This window comes from Garra rufa, chromosome 10 (assembly GCF_049309525.1).
Source record: "Garra rufa chromosome 10, GarRuf1.0, whole genome shotgun sequence".
NCBI lineage: Eukaryota > Metazoa > Chordata > Actinopteri > Cypriniformes > Cyprinidae > Garra > Garra rufa.
The window spans coordinates 45,933,181-45,944,906 of record NC_133370.1 but is presented as its reverse complement, the minus strand read 5'-3'; the positions used below and the strand labels follow the sequence as shown (position 1 = coordinate 45,944,906).

Sequence of the window (11,726 nt, the reverse complement as noted above, 5' to 3'; positions counted from 1 at the left end):
ACGCAGTGGGACTGCTAACCAATCACAATACATTTGGTTTTTCGGAAGGTGGACCTTCATCAAACCTGGAACTAATCGAGCCATTTGTGCCAGCCTGTGGAGAAAGCTATTGTAATAATGTAAATTATGTGAAAAATAATGTGTTTTTCGAACCACCAAACATTAGAGCCTATTCTAGTACACCCCAAAACAAAATAAAGACTTTGTAAAAGAGCATAATAGGACCCCTTTAATGACTTGGAGAGTATCTGCTAAGAGGAGTGGGACAAAATCCCTCCTAAAATGTATGCAAACCTGGTGACCAACTACAAGAAACGTCTAACCTCTGTGACTGCCACCAAGTACTAAGTCATGTTTTGCGAAGGGGTCAAATACTTATTTCACTCATTAAAATGCAAATCAATTTACAACTTTTTTTGAATGCATTTTTCTAGATTTTTTGTTGTTATTCTGTCTCTCGCTGTACAAATAATCCTACCATTGAAATTAGAGAATGATCATTTTTTGTCAGTGGGCAAACATACGAAAAACATCCCTCACTGTATATGTACACCTATATATCTAGCAAACTATTGTACTGTAATAAAAGAAAAAAAAAGATAAAATAAAAAAAAGCTACAATTAATAATAGAAATATATATTACAGTAATGAGAATTTTGGAGGTCTTTTAGCAAGTTTCTTGTTCTCTTTTTTGATTTTGTAACTAAATATACTTTGTTTTGTGTGATTTTGCTGTCTGTGTGTTTCTCTGAACGTGTCAGGTCAGTTTAGCATACGCTTACGAGACGAAAGAGGCTCTGTGCCTGGTGCTGACGCTGATGAACGGAGGAGACCTGAGGTTTCATATCTACAACATGGGCACAGAGGGGCTCAACAAAGAGAGAGTACAGTTTTATGCTGCTGAGATCCTGTGCGGCTTAAGCCATCTCCATGAAAAGTCCATCGTTTATAGGTAGGTCATAAAACAAAAGAGGTGTCGTGCCACTCTTAATGGGCTGGACACAGTTGACATAGTTTCCACAAAACTACCTGTGAGAAAAAGGCAAGCCGGTCTCATAATTGCGTGTTGTGTTTCATTTCTATCAGGGATTTAAAGCCAGAAAACATTCTGCTGGATGATAATGGTACGTGAAACTTCCCCATAGAAACAAAAGACGTTAACTGCCCTTACAAGCTTTGTAACATTCCCTTTAGGATCTAAAATTTCCCTGAACTTTCTATTTTTGGCATAATCAACCAGGAAACATTTCTCCAAAATGACTTTCATTATCACAAATGAGGAAATTAAAGTCCTTCAGGGCATGTCAGTGTCAACGTGTGGTGCGTTTGACGAAATTATGCTCTTACATTAAAGTTACAAATATAAAAAATGTTGTTGCATGTGATCAAGTGTGTGTTTCTGTGATTAAATGCTGAAGGATCTTTGTCAAATGTTTTGTCAAAAGTCTGTTATATATATAACACTGTACAAAAAAACTTAAAATATTAAGTTGTACTATAATTTTAAGTTCAGTCAACTTAAAATATTAAGTTGTACTGAGTGTTAGTTGAATTGATTCAAATAAAAAAAAAAATTTATTCTGCTGACTTAAAATTTTAAGTTGAATCAATTCAACTAACACTCAGTACAACTTAATATTTTAAGTTGACTGAACTTAAAATTATAAGGCAGCCAGGTAACCAATTATATAAATATATATATAGTTTTTGTTTGTTTGTTTGTTTGTTTGCAAGAAATGTGTCTGATGAATCCAAATACATTTTAGGGCCACTCTATTCAATTTTCTTACATTTGAAGGTTTAGAAAAGAAGGTACAAATGCTGTGACTGGGGTAGTATCTTTACAAAAGATAACCTTTGTACCTCATTTACCTCTAAGGTGCATATTATTACCTTAATGGAACATATTATCTAAATGCTACATACAATTGTACTCAAAAGCTTACATACACCTCGCAGAATCTGCAAAATGTTAATTATTTGACCAGAATAAGAGGGATCATTCAAAATGCAAGGTATTTTTTATTTAGTACTGGCCTGAATAAGATATTTCACATAAAATATGTTTACATATAGTCCACAAGAGAAAATATTAGGTGAATTCATAAAAATGACCCTGTTCAAAAGTACACACACTTGATTCTTAATACTGTGTTGTTACCTGAATGATCCACAGCTGCGTTTTTTTTTTTTTTTTTTGTTTAGTGAAAGAGTCCCTTGTTTATCCTGAAAAGTTTAAATGGCCCGCTGTTCTTCAGAAAAATATTTTTCCAGCATTTTTGTGTATTTGAACCCCTTCCAACAATGACTGTATGATTCTGAGATCCATCTTTTCACACTGAGGACAACTGAGGGACTCATATGCAACTATTACAGAAGGTGCAAACACTCACTGATGCTCCAGAAGGAAACATGATGCATTAAGAGCCGGGGGTGAAAACTTTTGAACGGATTGGAGATATGTACATTTTTCTTATTTTGCCTAAATATCATCTTTTTTTCATTTAGAACTGCCCTTCAGAGGCTACAGAAGATACTTGTTTCCCAGAAGACAAAATAAGTTAAATTAAGGCTCTTAATGCATGTTTTTTTCTTCTGGAGCATCAGTGAGTGTTTGAACCTTCTGTAATAGTTGCGTATGGGTCCCTCAGTTGTCCTCAGTGTGAAAAGATGGATCTCAAAATCATACAGTCATTGTTAGAAAGGGTTCAAATACACACAAAAGCTGGAAAACTAAAGAATTTGTGGGACCTGAAGGATTTTTCTGAAGAACAGCAGGCAGTTTAACTGTTCAGGACAAACAAGAGACCACTAAACTAAAAAAAACACAGCTGTGGATCATTCAGGTAACACAGTATTAAGAATCAAGTGTGTGTAAACTTTTGAACAGGGTCATTTTTATACATTTAACTATTATTTTCTCTTGTGGACTATATGTAAACGTCAGGTCAGTACTAAATAAAAAATAACCTAGATTTTGTATGATCCCTCTTATTTTGGTCAAATAATTAACATTTGTAAGTAAACTTTTGAGTTCAACTGCCCCAGTGAAGGTTTTAGTACCTTCTGAGAGCATATAAAAAGCTGTTTCCTTACAGGTATTCAGTACAGAAGCCTGGATCAGCTAAACAGTTCTCAGCCTGAAATCGTTCCTCTTACTTTTTCTGTTAGATGATGTGATGCAAATCATAATTTTGCCGTCGGTCCCTGTTTTCTGACAGGTCACATTCGGATCTCTGATTTGGGACTAGCCGTGATTTTGCCAGAAGAAGGATCTGTAAAGGGCCGAGTGGGAACAGTGGGTTATATGGGTAAGACAATGATTATAGTAAATAGCATTTTGCATTTATTTGATAAAAATACAGTAAAAACGGTAAAATTGTGATTTCTATTAAACTTTCAAATAGCTGTTTTCTGTGTGAATATATTTTAAAATGTAATTTATTTCTGTGATCAAAGCTGAATTTTCAGCATCATTACTCCAGTCTTCAGTGTCACCTGATCCTTCAGAAATCATTCTAATATGCTGATTTGCTGCTCAAGAAACATTTCTGATTATTATCAATATTATAAAGTTGTGCTGCCCAATATATTTGTGGATATAAATAAAAATATACATTTCTATAGTTGCCCAAATAAAGAAAAAAAAAAACAACAAATTATAACTTTTAAATGGTATAGCGTATAATGTTACAAAAGCTTTTTATTTTAGATAAATGCTGATCTTTCAATCTTTCTGTTCATCAAAGAATCAAATATTGATAATATATGTTTCTTGAGCAGCAAATCTGAATATTAGACACTGAAGACTGGAGTAATGATGCTGAAAATTCAGCTTTGATCATAGGAATACATTACATTTTACAGTGTATTCAAATAGAAAGCAGTTATTTTAAATAGTAAAAATATTTCAAAATTTGACAGATTTTACTGTTTGAAAACGATGCATTTTTTTCACATACTTAGCACCAGAAGTGATCACAAACACCTACTATAGTGTAAGTGCGGACTGGTGGGGACTCGGTTGTCTAATCTACGAAATGACGGATGGAAATCCTCCTTTCCGCAATCACAAGGAGCGACTGCCGAGGCAGGAGACCGAAAGAAGAGTTCTGGAGATGATCGAGAATTATGGGAAGAAGTTCGACGAGGACACCAAATCCATCTGCAAAAGCGTAAGTCTGCATTTTATGCACGGTTGAATCAGCACAATTGTCCTCCACTGATACGATCTAATCACTAGGTCTGATTACGCCTTACTTTATATTTAAAAACAATACTATAAATATTTCAAATTGTTTTATGGTTTAGCTCCTGGCTAAAAACCCAAAGGAGAGACTGGGCTGCAAATTCAAACGCGGATCAGAGGTCATTAAAGCTCACCCGTTCTTTGAGGACATCAACTTTACGAGACTTGAGGCAGGAGTGCTGAAGCCACCCTTTGTTCCTGATGTGAGTGAGGTTTCTGATTCATATTTTCTGTGCTGCTTCACATTTTTGTTGAAATTGTGATACATTTTATTTTTCAGGATTCTTTGATGAATGAAAAGTTCAAAAGAACATCGTTTATTTGAAGTAGAAATCTTTTGTAACATTATAAATATCTTCACTGTCACTTTTTTTTATCAATATAATGCATCCTCTGTAAATAAAAGTATTATTTTATCTCGAACAGCAGTGTATATATGTGACCCTGGACCACAAAACCAGTCTTAAGTCGCTGGGTTATATTTGTAGCAATAGCCAAAAATACATTGCATGGGTCAAAATTATTGATTTTTCTTTTATGCCAAAAATCATTAGGAAATTAAGTAAAGATCATGTTCCATGAAGATTTTTTGTAAAATTCCTACTGTAAACATATCAAAATGTAATTTTTGATTAGTAATATGCATTGTTAAGAACCTAATTTGGACAACTTTAAAGGTGATTTTCTCAGTATTTAGATTTTTTTGCACCCTCAGATTCCAGATTTTCAAATAGATGTATCTCGGCCAAATATTGTCCTATCCTAACAAACCATACATCAATGGAAAGCTTATTTATTGAGCTTTCATGTGATGTATATATCTCAGTTTTGTAAAATTTAACCTTATGACTGGTTTTGTGGTCCAGGGTCACATATATTAAAGAAAATTATGCCTATTTTAGAGCTAATAAAATGTGACCCTGGACCACAAAACCAGTCATAAGGTTAAATGTTACAAAACTGAGATATATACATAAATAAACTTTCTATTGATGTATGGTTTGTTAGGATAGGACAATATTTGGCTGAGATACATCTATTTGAAAATCTGGAATCTAAGGGTGCAAAAAATCTAAATACTGAGAAAATCACCTGTAAAGTTGTCCAAATTAGGTTCTTAGCAATGCATATTACTAATCAGAAATTACATTTTGATAGGTTTACAGTAGGAATTTTACAAAAAATCTTCATGGAACATGATCTTTACTTAATTTCCTAATGATTTTTGACATAAAAGAAAAATCAATAATTTTGACCCATACAATGTATTTTTGGCTATTGCTACAAATATACCCCAGCGACTTAAGACTGGTTTTGTGGTCCAGGGTCACAAATTAACCACCATGTTGTGTTTTAAGGATTGTCTTTTTTCCCCAAAATGATATTTAATGTGTTAACATTTTTTTATCAGCGTGTTTTCTTTCAATTAGCACAGGTTTTTATTTCAGGGTTTGTACAGATATTAAAATTCCAGGACTTTCAAGGACTTTTCAAGCACTACTTTTTGATTTTTAAGGACTTCAAATCAGATCTCTCTTATCAAACAATGGCTTCTCTTTTAAATGCTAAAAAAGATAAGTAGATAAATATAAATTTGAAGTGTGAAAATAAAGTGAAGCACATGCAAAGAATGCAATGATGTGAACTTTAAGAACAAAAAGAGAAAGAGAAATAACATTAGCACATAACATTTAAAATGGACAGTTAACAGACATACATTTAATTGTTTGACCAAAAATATTGCTACAGGGACAATTTAGTAGTCATTGGATATCGGTAGGGATGTCATAGTGTCTCTATTAAATTCAATGCCCAATATGAAAAGTTTAAATTACAGATTTTTTTTTTTTTTACATAACTGCACTGCCCTAATGGATTTTTTTTCTACTGTTTAATAAAAAAAAATAGAAAAAAAGATTTGCGAAACCGCTTGAAAATCCTGATCTGAGTCAAATGATTCGCAATCCTCATTTCAAAGTCCAGATCTGAATTTGCGAACCATCATTTCAGATCAGGTCTTGAAACACGGATCATGAATCATTCAATTTGCGAAATGATTCACAAACCCGCTTCAAAGTTCCGATCAAATGATTCTTAATTTGCACTCCAAAGTCCAGATCTAAATGATTCGTGAACCATCATTTCAGATCAGGAATTGAATCGCGAATCATTCAGTTCACGAAATGATTCACAAATGCACTCCGAAGTTCCGATCAAATGATTCGCGAACCATCATTTTACATCAGGATTTGAATCGCGAATCATTCAGTTCCCGAAATGATTCACAAATGCGCTCCGAAGTTCCGATCAAATGATTCTTAATTTGCGCTTCAAAGTCCAGAACTAAATGATTCGTGAACCATCTTTTCAGATCAGGATTTGAATCGCGAATCATTCAGTTCACGAAATGATTCACAAATGCACTCCGAAGTTCCGATCAAATGATTCGCGAACCATCATTTTACATCAGGATTTGAATCGCGAATCATTCAGTTCCCGAAATGATTCACAAATGCGCTCCGAAGTTCCGATCAAATGATTCTTAATTTGCGCTTCAAAGTCCAGAACTAAATGATTCGTGAACCATCTTTTCAGATCAGGATTTGAATCGCGAATCATTCAGTTCACGAAATGATTCACAAATGCACTCCGAAGTTCCGATCAAATGATTCGCGAACCATCATTTTACATCAGGATTTGAATCGCGAATCATTCAGTTCCCGAAATGATTCACAAATGCGCTCCGAAGTTCCGATCAAATGATTCTTAATTTGCGCTTCAAAGTCCAGATCTAAATGATTCGTGAACCATCATTTCAGATCAGGAATTGAATCGCGAATCATTCAGTTCACGAAATGATTCACAAATGCACTCCGAAGTTCCGATCAAATGATTCGTGAACCATCATTTCAGATCAGGATTTGAATCGCGAATCATTCAGTTCCCGAAATGATTCACAAATGCGCTCCGAAGTTCCGATCAAATGATTCTTAATTTGCGCTCCAAAGTCCAGATCTAAATGATTCGCGAACCATCATTTTACATCAGAATTTGAATCGCGAATCATTCAGTTCCCGAAATGATTCACAAATGCGCTCCGAAGTTCCGATCAAATGATTCTTAATTTGCGCTTCAAAGTCCAGAACTAAATGATTCGTGAACCATCTTTTCAGATCAGGATTTGAATCGCGAATCATTCAGTTCACGAAATGATTCACAAATGCGCTCCGAAGTTCCGATCAAATGATTCTTAATTTGCGCTTCAAAGTCCAGAACTAAATGATTCGTGAACCATCTTTTCAGATCAGGATTTGAATCGCGAATCATTCAGTTCACGAAATGATTCACAAATGCACTCCGAAGTTCCGATCAAATGATTCGCGAACCATCATTTTACATCAAGATTTGAATCGCGAATCATTCAGTTCACGAAATGATTCACAAATGCGCTCCGAAGTTCCGATCAAATGATTCTTAATTTGCGCTCCAAAGTCCAGAACTAAATGATTCGTGAACCATCTTTTCAGATCAGGATTTGAATCGCGAATCATTCAGTTCACGAAATGATTCACAAATGCGCTCCGAAGTTCCGATCAAATGATTCTTAATTTGCGCTCCAAAGTCCAGATCTAAATGATTCGCGAACCATCATTTCACATCAGGATTTGAATCGCGAATCATTCAGTTCACGAAATGATTCACAAATGCGCTCCGAAGTTCCGATCAAATGATTCTTAATTTGCGCTCCAAAGTCCAGAACTAAATGATTCGTGAACCATCTTTTCAGATCAGGATTTGAATCGCGAATCATTCAGTTCATGAAATGATTCACAAATGCGCTCCGAAGTTCCGATCAAATGATTCTTAATTTGCGCTCCAAAGTCCAGATCTAAATGATTCGCGAACCATCATTTTACATCAGGATTTGAATCGCGAATCATTCAGTTCCCGAAATGATTCACAAATGCGCTCCGAAGTTCCGATCAAATGATTCTTAATTTGCGCTTCAAAGTCCAGAACTAAATGATTCGTGAACCATCTTTTCAGATCAGGATTTGAATCGCGAATCATTCAGTTCACGAAATGATTCACAAACCCGCTTCAAAGTTCCGATCAAATGATTCTTAATTTGCGCTTCAAAGTCCAGAACTAAATGATTCGTGAACCATCTTTTCAGATCAGGATTTGAATCGCGAATCATTCAGTTCACGAAATGATTCACAAACCCGCTTCAAAGTTCCGATCAAATGATTCTTAATTTGCGCCCCCAAGTCCAGATCTAAATGCTTCGCGAACCATCATTTCAGATCAGGATTTGAATCGCGAATCATTCAGTTCACGAAATGATTTACAAATGCGCTTCGAAGTTCCGATCAAATGATTTGCGAACCATCATTTCACATCAGAATTTGAATCGCGAATCACTCAGTTCACGAAATGATTCACAAATGTGCTCCAAAGTTCCGATCAAATGATTCTTAATTTGCGCTCCAAAGTCCAGATCTAAATGCTTCGCGAACCATTATTTCAGATCAGGATTTGAATCGCATGAAATGATTCACAAACATGCTCTGAATTTCCGATTTGCGATTTTAAGTCCCAACCTAAATGATTTGTGAACCCGCACAGAAGTCCGGATCTGAATCAAAGATTCGCGATCCGCCCTCCGAAATCCCGATCTGAATAATGATTTGCGAACCATCATTTCAGATCAGGTCTCGAAACACGGATCGAGAATCATTCAATTTGCGAAATGATTCACAAACCCGCTTCAAAGTTCCGATCAAATGATTCTGAATTTGCGCTCCAAATCAGATCAGAATTTGAATCGCGAATCATTCAGTTCACGAACCCCCCCACTGAAGTCCAGATCTGCAACAAATGATTCGCGATCCGCCCGCCAAAGTCCCGATCTGAATAATGATTCGCGAACCATCATATCAGATCAGGACTCGAAATTTGATTTGAAGTCCCGATCTGAAACAAATGATTGGTGAAACCGCACTGAAGTCTAAACTGAATCAAATTATTCAGAATTATCATTTCAGATCAGGACTCAAAAGCAGATCACGAATCATTCAGTTCGCGAAACGATTCACGAAACCATTCCGAAGTTCATATTAAATGATTTGCGAAACTAATTTTTAAAATACGGATCTGAATAATGATTTGCGAACCATCATTTCAGATCAAGACTCGAAACACAGATTGTGAATCATTCAATTTGTGAAATAATTCGCAATCCTCCTCCGAAGTTCCTATCAAATGACTCGCGAACTAAATCTGAAATCTGTTTAATTTGTTAATCTGTTTTTTTTCGTTTTGTTTTTGCTAGCTCAGATCAATCAATGTGGCCTAGGATCAAATCAATTCCCAAATAAAAAATTGAAGTAAAAAATACAAAATACCAAACCTGTGCTAATTGAAAGAAAACTAGTTAACAAAAAGATGGAATCCAAGATTTGGTGATAATACATTTTATTGGTTTGACGCTGGCACCTTTTCCTTCTGATGTGAATGCTGTTTTTTCACCTGAAAAACAATCCTGTGATGTTCTTCTCTCCACCAGCCAAGAGCCGTTTACTGCGCGGACGTCCTGGACATCGATCAGTTCTCTACGGTCAAAGGAGTGGACCTCGATCAGAGCGATGTACATTTCTACGGCAAGTTTAACACGGGAAGCGTGCCTGTGCCCTGGCAGAATGAGGTAAGAAAGAAACAAAGTAAGAAGAACAATTTATGCTGCGTTATATTAATATATGCATTTATAAAATTCATTTAGATGATTGAGACAGAGTGTTTCAAGGACCTGAATGTGTTCGGGCCGCAAGGAACAAGAACACCGGATCTGGACCGCAGCATTTTCATCCCGCAGAGCCAGACTCAGGTCATCAGTCGGAGTCCTACTGAATTCGGCCGGCACCGGCTGCTGAACCGATTCTTCAAGAGACGAGTAAGGAGCTTTATTACACACAAACTAGCTATTTTGCAGATTCTGAAAGAGGAATGTAAACTTTTGACCTCAACTGTAAACTCACAACAGCAAAAAAATGACACAATTGTAAGATATAAACTCTCAATTGCAAGAAAAAAAGGCAGAAAAGATGCGATTAATGAAAATTGTGTAACAGTGCTTTGATTATATAGAATATTCAAGGTAATTTACAAATTAATGACACAATTCTGACTTTTTTTCCTCACAATTACAAGTTTATAACTTGCAATTTGAATTATGAGGGAAAAAAACCTGAACTGTGAGATAAAAAGTCAATGCATTAAGAGCACACATGCACACAAATGTTTGGTTAGTAATCAGGTTAAAAAGACTTCATGTAAACACCTTAATTTGTCCGACTAAACAAAATTTTGATCAGATTGAAAGGAAAAACTGTTGAACAAATTTCATTAATTGCAACTTTTCAGCTTTTTTTCCCTTGCAATTGAGAGTTTATATCTTACAGTTCTGTCTTTTTTGCAGTTGCGTGTTTACAGTTGAGGTCAAACGTTTACATCCACCTTTCAGAATCTGCAAAATGTTAATTATTTGACCAAAATACAAAATGCATGTTATTGTTTATTTAGTACTGACCTGAATCAGATATTTCACATCAAAGATGTTTACATATAGTCCACAAGAGAAAATAATAGTTGAATTTATTAAATCTTTCAGGTCCCACAAATTCTTTGGTTTTCCAGCTTTTTTGTGCATTTGAACCCTTTCCAACAATGACTGTATGATTTTGAGATCCATCTTTTCACACTGAGGACAACTGAGGGACTCATATGCAACTATTACAGAAGGTGCAAACTCTCACTGATGCTCCAGAAGGAAAAACAATGCATTAAGAGCCGGGGGTGAAAACTTTAAAAAAAAATCGAAGATCAGGGTAAATTTAACTTATTTTGTCTTCTTAAAAACATGTATCTTTTGTAGCTTCTAAAGCACAGTACCAAATGAAAGAATATATAGATTTACGAAAAATAAGAAAAATGTACACATTTCCATTCTGTTCAAAAGTTTTCACCCCCAGCTCTGCATTATTTTTCCTTCTGGAGCATCAGTGAGTGTTTGAACCTTCTGTAATAGTTGCATATGAGTCCCTCAGTTGTCCTCAGTGTGAAAAGATGGATCTCAAAATCATACAGTCATTGTTGGAAAGGGTTCAAATACACACAAAAGCTGAAAAACCAAAGAATTTGTGGCACCTGAAAGATTTAAAAAAAAAATTCAATCTTTCAATCAAATTATTTTCTCTTGTGGACTATATGTCAACATCTTTTATGTAAAATATCTTATTCAGGTCATTACTAAATAAACAATAACATGCATTTTCTATGATCCCTCTCATTTTGCTAAAATAATTACCATTTTGCAGATTCTGAAAGAGGAATGTAAACTTTTGACCTCAACTGTAAACTCACAACAGCAAAAAAAATGACACAATTGTAAGATATAAACTCTCAATTGCAAGAAAA

General features: G+C 35.2%; 1 protein-coding gene across 1 annotated transcript in view; it reads left to right on the top strand.

The window, feature by feature from the left end:
• Positions 1-11,208, top strand: part of LOC141344606 (G protein-coupled receptor kinase 5-like) — a 12,293-nt gene extending 1,085 nt beyond the window's left edge. Inside the window, exons 2-9 of the mRNA XM_073849479.1 lie at positions 763-953; positions 1,088-1,125; positions 3,223-3,312; positions 3,968-4,176; positions 4,313-4,453; positions 9,820-9,957; positions 10,033-10,203; positions 11,185-11,208. Of these exons, the coding sequence (XP_073705580.1) occupies positions 763-953; positions 1,088-1,125; positions 3,223-3,312; positions 3,968-4,176; positions 4,313-4,453; positions 9,820-9,957; positions 10,033-10,203; positions 11,185-11,208 (1,002 nt within the window). The remainder of the gene's footprint in view (positions 1-762; positions 954-1,087; positions 1,126-3,222; positions 3,313-3,967; positions 4,177-4,312; positions 4,454-9,819; positions 9,958-10,032; positions 10,204-11,184) is intronic.
• Positions 11,209-11,726: the final 518 nt, after the last annotated feature.